This window comes from Anas acuta, chromosome W (assembly GCF_963932015.1).
Source record: "Anas acuta chromosome W, bAnaAcu1.1, whole genome shotgun sequence".
NCBI classification, from domain to species: Eukaryota; Metazoa; Chordata; class Aves; order Anseriformes; family Anatidae; genus Anas; species Anas acuta.
In genome coordinates, this window is record NC_089016.1 from 19,030,065 (window position 1) to 19,050,321 (window position 20,257).

General features: G+C 44.9%; 2 protein-coding genes across 5 annotated transcripts in view; both read left to right on the plus strand.

Moving 5' to 3' along the window:
* ARK2N (arkadia (RNF111) N-terminal like PKA signaling regulator 2N) overlaps positions 1 to 18,049 on the plus strand; it is an 81,338-nt gene extending 63,289 nt beyond the window's left edge. The window contains exons 4-5 of the mRNA XM_068665270.1: positions 1,827 to 1,953; positions 15,004 to 18,049. Of these exons, the coding sequence (XP_068521371.1) occupies positions 1,827 to 1,953; positions 15,004 to 15,193 (317 nt within the window). The 3' untranslated portion in view covers positions 15,194 to 18,049. The remainder of the gene's footprint in view (positions 1 to 1,826; positions 1,954 to 15,003) is intronic.
* Positions 18,050 to 18,939: 890 nt separating this feature from the next.
* The window catches only part of ARK2C (arkadia (RNF111) C-terminal like ring finger ubiquitin ligase 2C), a 47,532-nt gene continuing 46,214 nt past the window's right edge, over positions 18,940 to 20,257 (plus strand). For 2 of the 4 annotated variants that reach the window (XM_068665249.1, XM_068665250.1), the window contains exon 1: positions 18,940 to 19,099. In XM_068665249.1, the coding sequence (XP_068521350.1) occupies positions 18,946 to 19,099 (154 nt within the window). In that variant the 5' untranslated portion in view covers positions 18,940 to 18,945. The remainder of the gene's footprint in view (positions 19,100 to 20,257) is intronic. The other 2 variants (XM_068665248.1, XM_068665252.1) reach the window with 2 other exon arrangements.

Sequence of the window (20,257 nt, forward strand, 5' to 3'; positions counted from 1 at the left end):
TTTGGGGCTCTTTGATTATACCCTGGGGACTCATTGTAGGGCTCTAAAAGCCCCTCTGCCGGGCATTACCCTGTCTAGCAGAGGTTGCAGGATGGCATATGTCAGCTTTTTAGACTCAGCAGTTAACATACTAAGGCAGACCGAGAGCAGTAGCAGTAAGCTGGAAGCGGTCAAGGAGCACTTTGCTGTTCTGCTGCCAGTGCCACAGTGTCCGTGGCTGTTGGGAGCAGGGTGATGCGACCTTCTGGGGCAGCAATCACCTCGAGCTCCTGGTTTACATTGTCAGCATGTGAATCAAAGCCTCTGAGCTTCTGTTTCATGTTGCACCAGCCACTTCTGTTTAAGAAATATCTGTGACCCATTTTGGGACTTCATGGCGGTCAGTGATATTTGCCAAGAAATGTTCAGCTGAACTGTAATGTTAGGAAAAGTCTACCTGGGCTATTATTTTAAGTTCAGCTTAAAATCATTTTTGTGTTGTGAGGTGGAAACTCCTCCTTCAGGCCTATTGCAGCACACGGATTTCCTTCCCTTTCCAGCCCTGCTCCGATGCTGCACCAAGGGCCTTCACTTTCCAGAAGCAGTGAACATACTCTGTCCTTCTATTTTGCTTCCATCTTTTCCAAGTATTTCAAGTGTATCTGAGTATTTTCAATTAGAAAGTCTTCCCGGCACATGTTCTAAGATTAATTTCTTCTTTTTGTGTCCTCCTTGGGGTTTAATCAGTTCTGTAGTTTGCACACTACATTTTAGAGTTCTGTAGATGATTATTGCAACCTCCTCCTCCTATCTTTGAGGAAGTGTCCAGTCAAACTAGATATAGATAATACATTCAGCTAATCTCAAATTTTCCTGCTCTACAAATGATTCTTCCCATGTGTAATACAGTTGTGTGAATTGTTTCCAAGAAGTAGGTAGTCTCGTCTTCAAGGCTGCCCTGTTTCTTCCAGGTTGCTGCTGAAGAGAGACAATAAAAGTATATATATTTTTATACTTTTATGTGTTGAATTAGTTTATTTTCTATAAAACAAAAAATGTTTTGTCTATTTTGTGTTTTCTGTGCAAGTATAATGTTTCACAACACAATTTCACTAATTGTGGTGAAGTACTCAGCAGTACTTGGCAGAAAACCGAAAACCTGCCACACTTCTTATGTTTAGAAAGGACTTGTTTGACAAACTGATGAACTGGATAGCTATTGAGGAGCTGTAATAAAAACTAAACTAAAATAAAACAGTGCTTTATATAGAGGTTATGAAGAAAAGATTTTTTTTTTCTCAAGTATTTGTAATAATATAAGAGCAGATGTGAAGTGGCATGACCAGAAAATGATAGTTTTGTTTTCTTCTGTCTTCTCCTAGTTTAGAACAAAATGTTGACACCAACATTTCTATTTCCTCGGAGTGTGTGGTGTTTCCATCCATCCTGTAGGCTTTCTTTCCCATAGTGTCACTGGGTTTGATTTATTGACAATAGATTGTCATCTTGCTTTATTTCAAAGAGGTTGACGTGCAGGCTAATTTAGCATTATTGTAAAATAACAGTTGGAAAGTCTAATTACCCCTAAATCAGAGAAGTGTTCCTGACATAATGGTATGTCTTTTCTCACATTTGTGTGATAACACCGTCACTAGAGCTACTGAGATAGGATAAATCTAATGATCATCCTGTATCTGATAACAAACTGAAAGTTAGCTAAGTTGATCTAATAACCTTTCCCGATCTTGGTATTTCGTTATTTTGGGGGGTTAGATCTAGAAATTCCTTTTCCAGCTGATTTCTGAGACATGTAAGCTGTTAAGTGTTTGCATTTTTCCCTTCTATAGGTCATTTGGATCCAGGCTTCCTTGCAAGTGACAAAACCTCTTCTGGTAATGCCCAGATCAATGAAGAAATTAATATTGCCTCTTCTGATAGTGAAGTAGAGATTGTTGGAGTTCAGGAACATGCCAGGTATAAATTCCTTTTTCTTACTTTTTTTCAGTTTTAATATTTCATTAATTTTATCAGAATATCTATGCTGCAAAAAATAATAAAGAACAAAAATGGAAACTTCCACTTCACTGGTTATCATCCATGACTGATGCCCAAAAGGTAGCTGTTGCAGGAAGAACGGACGAAAACACGACAGACACTTGTATGGTCAAATCATGCTCTGTTTTATTACCCGAATAGCCTAACTTTTATAGTAAACTTAACTGGGGTGGATAGTGTCTCACACAAGATTATTGGTCAAAAGCACTCACAAACAACTGCACGAAAACAACCCCACCTGCAAGAAAACAACCCCCTTGTGATTAGCAGTCATATAGACCTTGTCCTTGAAGCCAGCTGCTAGCAACAATATTTTTCTAAATTCCTCAATCGGGCGATGTGAACACTGTCATGGGAACTTCTCATAGTCGTCCTGGTAGCTTGGTTTGCTCAGCTGCAGCAAGCCATGGGATCTTTGCTGTTTCAAAAATCCCTCAACAATTCCCCCTTTTTCTGTTTGAGCAAACCAAGCCCAATGTAACAGTCTTGCAAGTAACCCTTTAACCACATTTATTACAATACAACATGCAATGATGATTAACACCACAACAAACAGAATCCTTAATCCCTCTTTGATTAATCCCAGTAACCATCTTGGCATCGTTTCAAACAAATCAGTGAGCCATTGATTGAAAGGATTGATATCATATTGAATCTTTCTCATGTGCTCTTTCTGGAAAGTAATGGATTTGTGAATTGACTCATTATGATCAGAAAAGTTCAAACAGCACATTCCCTCAAAGTCCTCACACCCATGCCCTTGAGCCAAAAGCAAGAAGTCAATAGCAGCTCAATCCTGTAAGAGCGCATGTCGCAGACTATTTTGATCTGGTAACATCTCCTCAAGTATCTCTGTCGTGGCATGGGCTTGCTTCTTGGCCCAGCATACCAATTTTTCTAAGTTGTTAAGTGCAGCTGCAGAGGCCACTCCTGGCACTAAACTTGCCAATGCCGCTCTAGCTGCAACACCAAGCAATTCAACATTATCATTGCAATCCGGTGCAAGCAATGCCCATTTATGTCTGGTGATCTCACGCAACTGCGACAAGCTAAGAGCAAATATAGTAAGTTTGTCTAAGTAACATGGATCTCTGATAGCATTTGCAGGGATACCTTGCCAGGCCCTATCCCCACAAATCAGAAAAACATCAGGAGGTAAGGCGATAGCTGTACGATTGTTCCAAAAGCTATAGTTGTTACCCCTTGTCTCCGTGCCATAAGCCTCTAAACCCTGCCTAGCAGTGTCATTGTAATCACAGGTGTTATTTGTATTTCTGTACCTGTATGGCCCTTTCCAAGTTCCTGTAGCAGGATCTCGGTAATTCATTCTTATTTGTGGTAACACATTTGGTGCTGCTATATTTATTGTTTGAAAATGTATGCTCGCAGGAGGGTCTTCTCGGTTCCTAGTCAAATATGAGTGATTCAAGACAACCAATGCCTAGGACAATTGCTCATCGATGTCCTTGATCTCTTTTAGTCAGTCCTGGTTTCAGTTAGGACAACTCGTCGTGTAGGACTCCATACAGCAGCTTTCCATCTCCGATGCTTCCCCACAATACGACAGGACCCATCAGTGAACAGGGCATATTTCTTCTCATTCTCTGGTAACTGGTTGTACAGTGGGGCTTCTTCAGCACGACCCACCTCCTCCTCTGATGATATCCCAAAGTATTTGCCTTCTGGCCAGTCCATAATCACTTCCAAGATTCCTGGGCGACTGGGGTTTCCTATTTGAGCCCGCTGAGTAATCAGTGCAACCCACTTGCTCCAGGTAGCATCAGTTGCATGATGTGTAGAGGGGACCCTTCCTTTGAACATCCAGCCTAGTACCGGCAGTCGGGGTGCTAGGAGGAGCTGCGCTTCAGTACTGACCACCTCCGAAGCAGATCGAACTCCTTCATATGCTGCCAATATCTCCTTTTTGGTTGGAGTGTAGAGGGCCTCAGATCTTCTGTATCCACGACTCCAAAACCCCAGAGGCCGACCTCGAGTTTCCCCAGGTTCTTTCTGCCAGAGGCTCCAGGTGGGGCCGTTCTCCCCGGCTGCAGTGTAGAGCACATTCTTTACATTTGGTCCTGTTCGAACTGGCCCAAGGGCTACTGCATGAACTATTTCCTGCTTGATTTGTTCAAAGGCTTGTCGTTGCTCAGGGCCCCATTCAAACTCATTCTTCTTAGGGGTTACTTGGTAGAGCGGGTTTAAAATCAGACTGTAATTTGGAATGTGCATTCTCCAAAACCCCACAACACCTAGGAAAGTTTGTGTTTCTTTTTTGCTAGTTGGTGGAGACATAGCTGTTATTTTGTTGATCACATCCATTGGGATTTGATGATGTCCATCTTGCCATTTTATTCCTAAAAACTGGATCTCTCATGCAGGTCCTTTGACTTTATTTTGTTTTATGGCAAAACCAGCTATCAGAAGGATTTGGACTATTTTCTTTCCTTTCTCGAAAACTTCCTCTGCTGTGTCACCCCACACAATAATGTCATCGATGTACTGCAGGTGTTCAGGAGCTTCCCCCTGCTCCAGCGCAGATTTGATCAATCCATGGGAAATGGTAGGGCTGTGTTTCCACCCCTGGGGCAGCTGATTCCAAGCATATTGGACTCCCCTCCAAGTGAAAGCAAATTGTGGCCTGCACTCTGCTGCTAGAGGGATGGAGAAAAATGCATTAGCGATATCAATTGTGGCGTACCACTTGGCTGCCTTCGATTAGAGTTCGTACTGGAGTTCTAGCATATCCGGCACTGCAGCACTCAGTGGTGGCGTGACTTCGTTCAGGCCCCGATAGTCCCCTGTTAGTCTCCACTCACCATTAGACTTTCGCACTGGCCATATGGGACTATTGAAAGGTGAATGAGTCTTGCTGATCACTCCTTGGCTCTCCAATTGACGAACTAGCTTATGGATGGGAATCAGGGAGTCTCGGTTAGTGCAATATTGCCGCCGGTGCACAGTTGTGCTAGTGATTGGCACTTGCTGTTCTTCGACCCTCAGCAACCCCACAACAGAGGGGTCCTCTGAGAGACCAGGCAAGGTAGACAATTGTTTAATGCCCTCTGTCTCTGAGGCAGCTATACCAAAAGCCCACTGGAACCCTTTTGAGTCCTTGAAGTATCCTCTTCTAAGATGGTCTATGCCAAGGATGCACGGAGCATCCGGGCCAGTCACAATACAGTGCTTTTGCCACTCATTCCCAGTCAGACTCCAGCCTCCAATAGAGTCAACTGCTGAGATCCCCCTGTCACTCCACAAATACTGATGGGCTCTGGCCCTTTATAGCTCGATGGCATTAGAGTACATTGTGCACCGGTGTCTACTAAAGCCTTATACTTCTGTGCGTCTGACGTGCCAGGCCATCGAATCCACACAGTCCAATAAACTCGATTGTCCCTTTCCTCCCCCTGGCTGGAGGCAGGGCCCCCCTAATCCTGGTCAGAATCTTCTTCGTTTCTGTGTTTGAAGGACTGTCTGCTGGAAGTTGGAGCAGCAAACTTTTCAGAGAATCCCTTTTCCCCGATTGTTTTCTTTTCCGACTGACGTTCCCGTGCCTCTAGGGTTGCGGTAGATTTTCCATCCCATTTTCTCATGTCCTCTCCATGGTCTCGTAAGTAAAACCACAGGGTGGCACGGGGTGAATACCCACCATATCGTCTTCCTTGTGCGGATGAACGCTTACCCCTGATAGCTGAGACACTGCTTTGTGCAGGTGGGGAGGAAAATAATCTCTCTTCAAGTTGGTGAACCTTTTCAGAAAGTTTCTCCCAAGTGTTCTCTTTTGGTCGGTGGACACTGGTTGGTTCAGGTGGGGAGGAAGATAGATTCTCTTTAAGTTGGTGGAACTCTTCAGAAAGTTTCTCCACAGCGGAGACGCAGGCCTGTATGGAAGACGAGAGACTTTCTTCGTACTGCCGGAGTTGTTTAGCCACTTCATCCACTGTGGGTTCCTCATCCTCTTTCCAGGCCATTATTGCCAATGAGCTGGCATATGATGATGGTGCACTTCGTACAAACTTCCGCCACATGGGTCGTGTACACCTGACTTCATCTGGATCTCTGGATTTTTGTCCGTTGTCTAGGTCTTCTTAAATTACTTCCCGTACTGCCAATTCCCTCAGGTACTGGATTCCCTTCTCCATAGTGGTCCACTTGCCTGGTAGACATACAAGTTCTTCCTTGAAGGGATACCTTTCCCTCACAGCTGAGAGGAGATGCCTCCAGAGGCTGTGAGATTGTGCTCCATCTTCAATTGCTTTGTCAATGCCTGCATCTCTAGCAAGGGATTCCAGCCCCCTGGCCTCCCTGCTGTCTAATTCCACACAATTGGCTCCAGTGTCCCAGCACCGGAGCAGCCAGGTGACAAGCTGCTCACCTATGCAGTGACCAAAATCTTTTCGCACATCTCGTAGCTCACGCTCGTATGGGTTTCGGGTAGTTATTGTTGATTTTTCGGCATCCTCATCTTCCTCCTCCTTAATCCCTGATGGCCCAGCATCGTCGTCTCTATACCTAGATTTGGCAGAAGACTCTCTGCGTTCTAAACGACCTGAATCTCTATACCATTTTTTCACCTTCTCTGCAGGGGCTACTTGCACTGCTACAGCTCGTTTCTCTGACCCAGCTACAGGGTCTGCCACAGGGGTTGGAATACCCTCTGCAGGGTCAACTTGCACTGCTACAGCTCGTTTCTCCGACCCAGCCACAGGAGCTGGAGAGGCTCCAGGAACTGGAGCGGCTGCAGGAACTGGAGCTGGAGCAGCTGCAGGAACTGGAGTGGCTGCAGAGTCCATCGTAGGTGTCATAGTTGCCGTTGGATCTGTCACAGGAATTGGAGTGGCCTCAGGGTCTGTCACTAAGTTGATAGTAGTATCAATTGCAGCTCGATAGGCATGAGCCAGGCCCCAGCACGTTACAATGATTTGTGTTACTTGGGAACTGCCAGAGTCATGACACCTTTTTTTTAAGCATTCTGCCATTTTTTTCGGATTTTGCAGGTGTTCAGGGGTGAATTTCCAAAACACAGGAGGTGCCCACTGCTCTAGATGCCTGCCCATATCCTCCCATAATCCCTGCCACTCACAACTATCCTGCCTCCGGGCAGATCTCTGGATGAGCTTCCTAAGTAGTTGTTTAACTTTAAGCAAAACCTGAAGCACATTCAGGAGGCATAACAACAAGAACATGCTGGTCTGAGTATCCCAAGGATATTCAATATCTTGGAGAACTATTGTAACAAGCTCGGAGGATAAGAGGGTGGTGAAGGAGAAAGGGAGAGTGATCAAGGAGGATAAAGGGGTGGTGAAGGAGAAAGGGAGAGTGAACGAGTAAGAAAAAATATCTTCCCCCTTCCCCTCCACAGATTGACTCCCTAATGGAAAAAGGCAACAGGTATAATTGTTTCTGAGATACGGTTTCCAAAGTATAGAGTGGACGACGTTACTGAGAACAAATACCAAGTTAGAGTCATGACCAGATATTTAATCGTCTCATAAGCCAGTGTTACACCGCACAGTACCATAATGATCTAAAACCAGGGCCCGGAGAGGATAAACAACATGACAGAGAGCACATACGGAAAATAATGTGCTATAATACTCAATTTGGAAAACAGGTGCAGCAGACTTGAGATTAAAGCAATCAGCATTGTGACTGGCAACTATTAAGCAGGTCTAATACTTATACCAATTTTAGTTTAACACACTCTGGTCAGATCTGCCTTTATCTCAACCTTTCAGGCCCCACGTTGGGCGCCAAAAGGACTGTCATGGTTTAACCCGGCCAGCAGCTAAACACCACGCAGCCGTTCGCTCACCCTCCCGCCTCCCTCTTTGGGACGGGGGAGAGAAACGGGAAAATGAAGCCCGTGAGTTGAGATAAAGACAGTTTAATAAGACAGGAAAATATTAATAATAATAATAATAATAATAATAATAATAATAATAATAATAATAATAATAATAATAATAATAATAACAACAATAATAATAATAATAACAATGATGATAATAGTACTGCTACTAATAATGTGTACAAACAAGTGATGCACAATGCAATTGCTCACCACCCGATGACCGATGCCCAGCCTAACTCCGAGCAGTCCGGCCCCCCCACCCCGGCTAGCCACCCCTATATATTGTTTAGCATGACGTCAGATGGTATGGAATACCCCTTTGGCTAGTTTGGGTCACCTGTCCTGGGTCTGTCCCCTCCCAGCTCTTGCTGCACCCCCAGCCTGCCTGTTGGCAGGACAGAGCAAGAAGCTGAGATGTCCTTGGCTTGGTATAAGCACTGCTCTGCAACAATTAAAACATCGGGGTGTTATCAGCACTCTTCTCATCCTAAGCCAAAACATAGCATTCTACCAGCTACTAGGAAGAAAATTAACTCTGTCCTAACTGAAACCAGGACATAGTCTCACTAATTGTTCCTTTAAAACCTGGTGTGATCGTTCAACCATCACTTGGCCCGTGGGAGAATATGGAACACTCGTTTTTGGCTGAATCTGTAGGAAAATCCATTCCAGAACTCAAAAATGCTTCCCTATCTTTCCACTCTTGCCATCACCTGTTTTACTTATATTACTCCTATTACCCATGCTGTTAGTGTCAGTGGCATCCTCCTGATACTTTCTGTCTTTGTCGCCCCTTACTCTTCCCCTTTTCTTTTTGCCACTGACCAATCACCGCAAATGGATGAATAACTGTTGAGGAGCCATCAAAACCTACATCCTGGTAGGTTCCATTCATAAAGTACACCGGGATGCTGAAGGGCAGTGAGTGGTGGTAGGTATTTCTCAGCAGGAGACACAATCTCCATCTGTGAGGGCTTGGCTTCTCGCTCACCAGTTTGCACAGTGCGGTCCACTGATCTCTGGCAGTAGATGGCATACTTGCCTATTTCACTCCTGGGGTCTGCATGGCGCTGGAAGTGCTGTTTGATGTACCAGAGGAAGTGATGTTGTGGCAGGAACAGAGGAGCACATAAAGCCAGGAGTTGCCAGCACTGAATGACTGAGTGGTTCTGGGGCTGAAAGGTGCTAGCCTCTAAGCTCATTACACGATGGAAAGAACCAGCACCTGACTGTGGTTGGCTGTAATGTCTCTTGGCTAGTTGGATACTGTCTCTTGGTGCATTGGGAGTCCGTGTTTTTGGAAAGGTCATACTACTTCCAAGGCCACATTCCCTCCCTGGACAGATGGAACCTGCTGTAACAGCCGACATTGACACAGCCAGGGGTGGCCCAGCAGTCTGGAGGGTGCCCTCAAGCATGCTCATTATTTCTCCTGAGGAAGTGGAATCCAGGTGGTGGGAACAGAACCTGGCACTCAGATCATCAGAGGAACCGGCTCCGTCCAAAGACACTTGTTGCAAGGTGCTCACAGTGCAATGGTTTCCCTCTAGTGAAGACCGGAAAGTCAAAGCCTCAAGGGTTTTTGTGGGCTCAGCTGGAGGGTGCAGAGACACAGGATCAGAGCACCCTAAGCTGTGTTCACAGAATCACAGAATTTCTAGGTTGGAAGAGACCTCAAGATCATCGAGTCCAACCTCACAGCTAACAGTCCCCACTAAACCATATCCCTAAGCTCTACATCTAAACGTCTTTTAAAGACTTCCAGGGATGGTGACTCCACCACTTCCCTGGGCAGCCTGTTCCAATGTCTAACAACCCTTTTGGTAAAGAAGTTCTTCCTAACATCTAACCTAAAACTCCCCTGGCGCAACTTAAGCCCATTCCCCCTCGTCCTGTCACCAGGCACGTGGGAGAACAGGCCAACCCCCACCTCGTTACAGCCTCCTTTAAGGTATCTGTAGAGAGCAATAAGGTTGCCCCTGAGCCTCCTCTTCTCCAGGCTGAACAAGCCCAGCTCCTTCAGCCGCTCCTCGTAGGACTTGTTCTCCAGGCCCCTCACCAGCTTCGTCGCCCTTCTCTGGACCCGCTCAAGCACCTCGATGTCCTTCTTGTAGCGAGGGACCCAAAACTGAACACAGTACTCGAGGTGCGGCCTCACCAGAGCCGAGTACAGGGGGACGATCACCTCCCTAGCCCTGCTGGTCACACTGTTTCTGATACAAGCCAGGATGCCGTTGGCCTTCAGAGTTTATGGTTGAAAATATGTCTTTTCCTGCAGAGAGATTCCAGCTTGATGGGTCAGACATGAGCTTCAGTGTGTTCTGAGAAAGCAGAGATTTGTCCTCTCCATCCTCAGTGAAGGTGTCATTGGCAAGGACGATGCTTGTTGTAGAGAAGACACGTTTGGTAGGTCTTGTTTGACATAGCTGCCTGAAACCAGGTGCAAGAAGCATAGATTTCTGGTCTATCTTCTCAGGGAAAGAAGTCTGTGGTGCTCTGGACTTCAGAGAATTACAGCTCCAAAGAGATTTAAAGGGAGAAATGCTGGTCATACCTTGCAATGTATCCTAAAGGGCTTCAATTTGCTCTGTCATCCTCCGATTACAGTTTTTCAGGTGGCAGTTTTCTAGCTCAAGCTCTCTCAGCTTAAATGTTACCCACTCTTTGATCTTGGCAGCTTTCTCTTGAACAATTTTGAGTTCCTCAGTCCTCAGCTGTTTCTGTTTTGCTAGCTGAGTCTGCAGTCTGTTAATCAGGTCTTCTTTTCCTTGCACTGTACCCATCAGCTCCTTCAGTGAAGGTCGATTTTCGCAAGCTGCTGATGCACCTCTCATTGGTGAAGCATCCCAAGTGGATTTATTGCTGCCTGGCAGTGGCACAGATGCTGGCAGCACAGCTTTATCAAGATTTTCCGGCGCGGGGGGTGGGGAGGGCAGCCCCCACTCCCCATCAGCACTCTGCTCGGATAGTCCCTCAGTTATTTCTGCCGCTGATTGATTTATTGGAGAGGTCATACCCTGAACCAGGGTGGGTGCAGGAACCGACGATAAAAATCGTGTCAGCTGAATTCCTGAAGTCTCAGGTTTCATACTCGGCAGTCTGTCAGTCCCAGATGGTACTGAGAAAGCTTGCGCCGCCACCATAGCCATCTGCCATTCGGTTTTCATACCACACAGCGTGTTAAGCACTGCACGCCAGGTCATACATAGATCTTTATCCAACTTTCCACTTGTGATGGTTGTATCCCTTAAATGATCTCCTACGAGCCGCCACTCATCTGGGCTAAAAATTAGAAGGATTTCCTTTAGAAAACCCTCCTTCTGGGCCCAGTGTACCAAGGATTTGATCTTTTTTACATTGCAAGATACGCCTCTCTTAGAGAGAATGCTAGAGAGAAGCTGCACAGTCGCTTCCTCCTCCATGGTCAGACGGGCTGCAGGGTCGTGATCTCCACCCCTCTGCTATGTGCCAGCTCGCCACACGGTGGCGGTCGTCTGCCGTTGTTCACTGACGCCTCCGATCTCCCGTAGCAACTCGATCCCGGATGTCCCGCGTCTCACCGCGATGACGTCACTTTCCCCCGTCTCACCGCCATTTCTCCCTGTGTCTCCCCGCGATTTCTGTGTCCGGGTCGGTGCTTGGAGTTTCTCAATTTCTCTCAGGTGTTTCGGTGTTGAGGGATTTTTGAAACAGCAAAGATCCCATGGCTTACTGCAGCTGAGCAAACCAAGCTACCAGGACGACTATGAGAAGTTCCCATGACAGTGTTCCCACATCGCCCGATTGAGGAATTTAGAAAAATATTGTTGCTAGCAGCTGGCTTCAAGGACAAGGCCATATGTTGCAGGAAGAACGGCCAAAAACAGGACAGACACTTGTATGGTCAGATCATGCTGCCTCTTTATTAACCGAATAGCCTGACTTTTATAGTAAACTTAACAGGGGCGGATAGTGTCTCACACAAGCACCTCAGTGGTGTCTGCTCCTGGGCCAGCATTCCCTGGGAGGACACCTTCTCCCAGGGCCATCTAGGCAGGGGTGCAGTTTGCACCTGGGGCATCTTCCCAAAACTGAATGATTAAAAGCACAATGGAAAAGTGACTGTTTCCCCCAATTCCCACCTCCCAGAGGGCAAAACTGAGCCCATAAAACTTTCCCCATCATAAAACTCAACGTAGGACACGTTCTTTCTGCTTGGCACCAGAGTCCAAACAATGGGACTTTCCATGTGGATCCACTTCCACAGCCACATCTGCATGGGGCTGGTCTCCAACCACCACAGGGCTGATATAATGCCTGGAGCAGGAACCTGCTCTCCCCAAAGCGCTGGACATGCTCCCATGTGCCCAAACACCACATGTAGGTTGGGTGGGCAAGAGGTGTGTGGGCACGTCATGCTGACCCCAGCTCTGCGGGACCCTCTGGTCTTCCCTAAGGTTGTGTGAGTGCTTTTGGTCTCCCACCTTCCTGCCTCCCCCTATACAACATGCTGGTATCCATCTTGCAAGCTACCGGGTGTAAAATTCAGGGAACAGGAAAAGTGTGGATGAGTCTACTGCTTGGTAGGTAAAGTTCCTGGGGAAATGTAAATGGGGATGGGGTGTTAGAAGAAGTACGGCCGAAAGCACGAGAGACACCAGCAGAGTCAGATCATGCTCCATTTTATTGTCCAAATAGCCTAACTTTTATAGTGAACTTAACAGGGGCGGACGGTGTTTCACACAAGATTATTAGTCAAAAGCACTCAGACAAACAACTAGAAGAAAACAACCCCCCTTGTGATTAGCAGTCACGTAGATCTTGTCCTTGAAGCCAGCTGCTGGTAACAATATTTTTCTGAATTCCTCAATTGGGCGATGTGGGAATCATTGTCGTGGGAACTTCTCGTAGTCGTCCTGGTAGCTTGGTTTGCTCAGCTACAGCAAGCCATGGGATCTTTGCTGTTTCAAAAATCCCTCAACAGGTAGCAAATGTTGCACTTGTTTTTTCTATTCTTCTTGTTATGGTGTTATCAGAATGTTTTTCTAGAGAATAGTTATCAATCTCATATGTATTTAGATTAAGCTTGTGATTTACAGGCTAAACATATGAAATATTAAGATACTAAATGTTGAGATACCAAGTTTTTATACATCAGGAAGCATTGTTTGGAATTCAGTTTTTAAGTCTATAGTATGAATATGCAAATACATAAACCAAAATAATTATTTGTGTTCTTGTTTCTTTTCAGAATAATTCACTTTAAACATTTAGAGTCATAGAATCATAGAATATCCTGAGTTGGAAAGGACCCATAAGGGTCATCAAGTCCAACTCCTGGCACCGCACAGATCTGCCCAAAAGTTTAGACCGTGTGACTAAGTGCACAGTCCAGTCGCTTCTTAAATTCAGACAGGCTTGGTGCAGTAACTACTTCACTGGGGAGCCTGTTCCAGTGTGCAACCACCCTCTCGGTGAAGAACCTCTTCCTGAAGTCCAGCCTAAACTTCCCCTGCCTCAGCTTAACACCATTCCCGCGGGTCCTATCACTGGTGACTAAGGAGAATAGATCGGCGCCTTCCCCTCCACTCCCCCTTGTGAGGAAGCTGTAGACTGCGATGAGGTCTCCCCTCAGCCTCCTCTTTTCCAGGCTGAACAGGCCAAGTGACCTCAGCTGCTCCTCATACATCTTCCCTTCTAGGCCCTTCATCGTCTTCATAGCCCTCCTCTGGACACTCTCCAACAGTTTTACATCCTTTTTGTACTGTGGTGCCCAGAACTGCACACAGTACTTGAGGTGAGGTCGCACCAGTGCAGAGTAGAGCGGGACAATCACTTCCCTCGACCGACTAGTGATAGCATATCTGACATTTGTATTCTGACAAGTTAGAGCTCAGAGAATGAGATTTTTCATCCTATTTCATGAAACTATTTCTCTAAGCAGAGACAAAAAAAAATAGCATAACTTAAGGTGTTCTGGAGAAACTAAATTGTGCTACCTTGAATTAAAGTCAATAAAATGTCAGGAATATTTGACCAGTGCAGGATACGTGGGTGCCTGAAATACAGTTCACATGCCTTCAAAAAGAGAATGGAAAAGGTTACCCTAGCAGCCCCAAATCTTATGTATTTGCCCCAAAGCTTATGTATTCAGTCAGGAGCAGCTGCAGCTGCCACCAGTGCTTGCAAGAGCAAAACGATTTTTGGAGCAGAATTTATAATGTTTTACTAGTGCTCGTTTAATATTTCCAGCTATGAATGGAGTGACCATCTTAAAGATTCCAGTAATTCTTGTCATCACTTCATAGAGCAAACCAAGTCTTCTGTTATGTTTTTTTCTAGTTGTTCCTAGCTTGTACTTAATTTGTCACTTATCTGTTATCAATATAATAGATAAAAATACTGTGCAAATAAGTAGACATGTACCTCACTTCAGCAAGGCACTTGAGTGTGTGCTTATCTTTAAGTACACGATTTAGTTTCATTGACTGCAATCACTGAAAGCCTAAATGTTTTGCTGAAGTGGGGCTGTACTGTTAGCAGGGAGCATTTCCCAGCATGATTGTAATTTTTAGTTAAGATGACCGAAGAAAAATCAAGTGTAATGGCTTTATTATTGTAATGAAGGTATCATTATGTCCTTATGGTAACACAGTTTTGATTTCATATAGAAAGTTATCTTTTCTCTTTGTCTCATCAAGCCTTGCTTTCAATTTTTCTCTTTTTAAAATTTCAGTGGGTAAAATTGCTAGCAGGAAACGGAATGCTTCTGAATAATGCATGGCATAGTACATGTGATGGGGCAGAAAACTCTTCAGGTTCCTGGGGATCCATGCACATATTTAGTGGGGAACATCACTTTACGCCCACTGGTAGAATTGAGTTCTTAAAAAGAATTTAAACCCCAACAGCCCCTTCCCCAGCTCTGCCCCTGAGTATGAATTTAAGTCTAGTCTCAGCATGGTGAACTTGCAGATCAGTGGGTATTTAAGATGTGGATCTACAAATGGAAAAGGCCCAAGGAAATTTTGGGGAGGGACTTGTTAATTAAATGCCTAAGTGGTAAAACACTGAAGCTAAGAATCTCATGCTTGAATTCAATAGCAGCTTTAATGCTTTTTGCCTTGCTACAGATGTGTGCATCCTAGGGCAGGCGTGATACAGAGTGTGTCTTCCTGGAAGCATGGCTCAGGCTCACAGTACATTAACACTCAGCAAACGCAATCATGGACAGCTGTGACTCCCCAGCAGAATTGGTCTTCGCCCCCAGAAGTAGTAGACCTCACTTTGGATGAAGATACCAGACGCAAATATCTACTGTAATGCGGTGTCACTGTGTTTCTGTCCTCATCCCTCCTCCCTTTGTGGCACAGAAGTTCATTGTTATAGCTTCAGCTTTAGAAGCCCTATTCCTGGTGTTATGAAATTCAAACTCATGAAGTTTTTCATTTCCATAAGAATGTAGTATAATTTTAAGATCATTTAAAATGTGTTTTTTTTTTTGCCTTCTCAAAGGAGGATTCTTCCCAGAATGAAGACCCAATAGCTCCAAATTTAAAACACGTCTATAGTTGCTAACTTGTATGTGTTAATTTGAGGAAATGTGTACAAAGTTGTCCTCCCACCCTTTCCTGCCTCCAACTTCAGAACATTTTTAATTTATCAGTATATTGGGTTTGTTAGTAGAAGTTAGTGTTTTGCTGTGTGAGCATCAGTGATTTTGAGAAATGCTGTGTCTGCACTGATTTCAGTGGAACTGTGGGTATTCAACACTTCCAAAAACTGGGCCGAGAGTATTTATACCCAAGCTGATGTGGTTATGTTACCAGCAGGAGGAACTGTCTGTAATACAAAAGGCCCATAGCATATGCACTGAACAGCTTTTAATTAAAGGACTTTTATTTTCAATATAATTTATAGTTTACACTCTTTTCAGTGCTGAGTCTTCTGTCTACTTGACTATTATGTTTCACTGATCATTTCCCACAGCTTATTATAATTTAAAATAGTCATAGTAGAAACTTTCTAGCAGCTAATTATTACAAAAGCACAAGAAAATGAAAAGTAATAAAAAGGCCCAACATCCCTCTTTTTTTTAAATGTATCTGAGCTTTTTACCTATTTCTGAATCTTGCCTGGAGTAGGGGAAGAAGAAAAACGAAACATATTTGCTCCTAGTCCTCATTTCTTCTATTGTTTATCTGCTTCGTTGACCATCTCAAAAAATAAAAAAAAAAAAACAACAAACGTGTAAAGCCCCAAACTAGCAAAGCACTTCAGCAGGTGTGTATTGTTAAGCTCTGACAGTTCGCTGAAACTCACGGGAGCATTCAAGTGCTTCAAACTCTGTCCTAAAGGTTGTTGCAAGATCAGGGCCTGAGGTTGTGATCTTTTCTTTAACTAGATCTGCACCATTTTCCTGGCTTTAGGTCATGTCTCTTATCCTAGTTTTGGAATTGCTTCTAGGGAATGATCCAGGAAATGCTTTCTACCGGAATATTTGTTCAGCTGAAATCAGTGGAACCACTTGCTTCAGTGGGCTCTAGTTTCTGTAGCGTATATGGAAGTTCCTGGCCCTAATCTGTCATACTGAGCCTTTTGCAAGGCAAAAGCCAAAGATTAGACTTAAACAAGATGATATTCACTTTAAATGTCTGTTGTGCAATTAAAATATTCCTTTGTATTCAAATGTTTCAAATGGAAATGTTCTACAGCTCTCTCAGAAGACTTTTGCCATTTGATGCTGAACAGGGGGTAGTCAGGACACGGTTCTGTTTTGTTTTTGTGTTGGCTCATTTTTAAATATATTTGGCTTCCTTTTTTTTTTTTCTGTGAGCAGAAAACAACAACAACAACAAAACACCATCAAAAGTCAATACCTGTGTTGTTACGTAATGATGTAAAAAGAAAAAAAAAGACAAAAAAAAAAGCAGTGGTTGTATAGTCAATAACAAACTTTTTTTTTTCTTTAATAAGCAGAAAGGTTATGACTGCACTTGAGAACAATTAGGTAAGGGATTGCTCTTCCAGTTTAAAGTTTTCTAAAACATTGAGCTGTGATAAGTGTATTGCATGACCAGACAATGTATGTGGTGCTTCTAGTGACAGGTTTCTTTCTCGGGGCGGGAGGGAGGAGTGGAGCCCACGCTCCTTACAGTAGGGAAAAAAAAGCCTGCACCGTCAGGACGCTCTAACAGCATTGGCTGTTGATCTTTTTCTCCTCATGTTTTCATCACGTAACTCGGCTGTCATTTTGGTGGGCTAGCACACATGCTTGTAAGGTAACTTTGGAACACTGATTTAGTGTGGCTGTTTTTTGCTGTTTCATTGAGTCTTTTAAAGATCAGTTTTGAAGCAAGCTGTAGGGACCCGTTTGTAGTACTTCCATTAAAAATGCAAACTATCTATCTGTTTTTCAGTTTGTATATGATATGACTTCCATGTATATATAAAAGCAACTGTGTCCTAACCAAACTTCCTCCAATTGTGCACTGTGTTTGTTTAAACAACTCATGTATTGTAGTCTGATGCAGGTTTTCTTTTTATTTTATTTAAAACACTACATTATTTTCTTTTATTTGTAACATATTTGAAAAGGTAGTGATCCAAAAACCACAATCACTGGATAGCTAGGAAGTGTTTTTTTTTATTTTTTTTGTTTGTTTTGTTTTGTTTTTTTTTTACAAGAGAGCAAAAGGTGCCTGGACGGTTTTGCTCTTCTCAGCAGGAAAGTGAAATGTTAGCCATTGTATGGCTAAGAACCAATGCACTTAGGGCCTGATCCAGAACCCACTGGAGCTGATTGTGGGGCTTTCCGTCAGCTTCAGTGTGCATTGGCTCAAGCCCTTCATGGTTTAGCAGTTCCTGAATTGCTGGAGTGTAAACTTGGAATCTTCTGTAGTAAAGACAAATCATTGCTTAGAATTTAAATGTTTAAAATGTGCGACTCTAGTTAAAAAATTTTGATTCTTCTCGACACTCATTACTTAGTTCTCATTTTCCATCTAGTATTTAATGGTCTTTGGAGAAAAAAAATAATAAAACAGAGTGTTATATATATATATAAATATATATATTTTTGGTGCAAGATGAAACCTTCTGTTTTTTGAAACAAGTCTGTAGCATAAAGGTTAAACTATTTTAAGACAAAATAAAATAGAGTGTATTATTTAAACAATATCATCTTGTTTGGGATGTTTTTTGTTTGTTTGCCCAAGCAGCCTCCTTGTGGTATTTTCTCCGAGGGCGTCCCCTTGTCCCATCCTCCCTGCTGGTCCCTGCAGGTTGAGCAGAGCACTTGGCCACTAGGCCCCTGCTGCACTCAGGTTTTCCCCACGAAGCATCGCAGTGGGCAGACGGTGCTGGCAAGCTGAGATCTGCCATTTTAAATGGACTTGTAGACAAGCAGTGGAGCTGTGCCCAGGTCCTGCAGACCACAAGAGGTGGTGCCATGCTGAGCTGCATTTGGGAAACCCTAAACTATCAACTGCCTCCACTAACGGCAAGGATGGTAGGTATAATTGCACCGTGCTAAACTGGGGGCCTCATCGCCTGCCAGTCCTCCCACAGCCCCCATGGAAGTAGGAATAACAATAATAAAATCCATTACATTTCCAACCAGATAGGGTAGTTTATTTCTGATGGGTTTTGTCACATGGGAAGGCTCTCAGTGGTGTGAGTGGGTTGTGAATTGGGTTTCTGTGTGTGTGTGCGCGCCCTGACTACCTCCACCAGCTGCCACCCCAGGCAGTTGGCTATGGGGCAAGTGGTAGAAACGTGTGGAAATTGTCGATTTTTGTGTTGTTTTTTTTTTCCATTCTCCAGATACAGTGTGCGGATACACGGGATAGGTCTGGGACCAGCGGGGTCCGGGTGTCACAGGGATGGGGACTAGGATTGGGATGGGGCCATGCTGTCACACCCCCCATCCCTCAGTCAGTGTGTGTGCTCACTGCGCGCTGCGCGTGCCCTCGCCCCCTCAGCCTCCACGAGGCCGCGCCCCCCCTCCCCCCATCACTGGGTGTGTCGCGCGGGCTCGCGGCGCGCTGCCATTGGCGGCGGCCGCCTTTCTGTGTATGTGCGCGCGCGCACGTAGGGAGCGTGGTCCGGCTGCCGCCGCCGCTGCCGCCGGAGAGGTGCCGGCGGGAAGCTGGAGTCCCTGGCGCGACATGGTCCTGGTGCACGTCGGTTACCTGGTGCTGCCCGTCTTCGGCTCCGTGCGCAACAGAGGTACCGCCACGCCGCGACGGGCCGCGGGTTCGCGTCCCGGGGCTACCCGAACCGGGTGGGGGGGGGGGGGCGCACGGCCGCGCCCATTCCGCTCCTCCCCCGGCCCTTCCCCACTTCCCCGAGCATAAGTTGGTCCTCCCCCCTTAACGTTTTTCTTTTTTTTTTTTCCTCCGCCCCTCCCCTCCCGCCTGCGCTTCCATAGATCCATCCCTCTTATTTTTATTTTTTAAATACTGATTTCCGTTTATTTTCGTTGTTCTGTTATTCAATTCACCCCTCGCGTAGCCTAGTGGCCACCCCAGCCATTTGTGCCCTACCCCCCCCCCCCCCCCATCCTGCGTGGCTGAGGACATGGCACTGTAAATCCCTGCCGGGGGATTCCTTTTGCTGGGTTTTGGGGGGGGGGGGTGTCCCGCTGTCGAAACCCCGAAAAGATTTTAAAAAAATAATAATAAACTAAAAAAAAAAAAAAAAAGCAATGGAGAGGGGGCATCTGCAATTTGGTGCAATTCGAAACAACCCAAATAAAAGAAGGGGGGTGGGATTGCAATTGCCCCCCCGCCCCCAAAAAATAAAGCCTGATTTCAGCCGCCCCCCCCCCGAATAGCAAAATGGATTTCCATTAACCAGGGATAACATTATTTTCTGCTGTGCTGAATTACTTCCTGTTCTTATTTTGTGGGTAGTTTTCTGTACCGAATACCCTTTGGTTGTTTATCCCTACCTTTTTTTCTTGTACTAAAACTAAAGCATGGTCTGTATTTTTTTTACATTACCTAGTTTCTGATGTAAACCTCTCTGTAGAGACATACCCTGCTGAAATGTAATGTTCTGTAGCCTATACATCTGCTTAGTGTACGCTGCTTTTGTTCTGTTGCCCTTCCATAGCATGGTGGGCCTTGCCTTTTTGTATTGTGTGCATGATGACATTGTTACATATGATTCCACTAATACTAATATACAATCTCTCAATAAAGAAACTAGTTTTCCTATATTAACCTAGTGTGATTTTTCTATTGCTGTTTTCCCATTTATTGTCGAATCCTGCTGTTTAGATTTTTTTCCTTGCTTTCCCCCCCCCCATCGTGAGGTCTGAGTGAGTGGATTTCTCCCTAGCGCACATGGGGGCTTTTTAACATAAATACTTTTTTTTTTTTT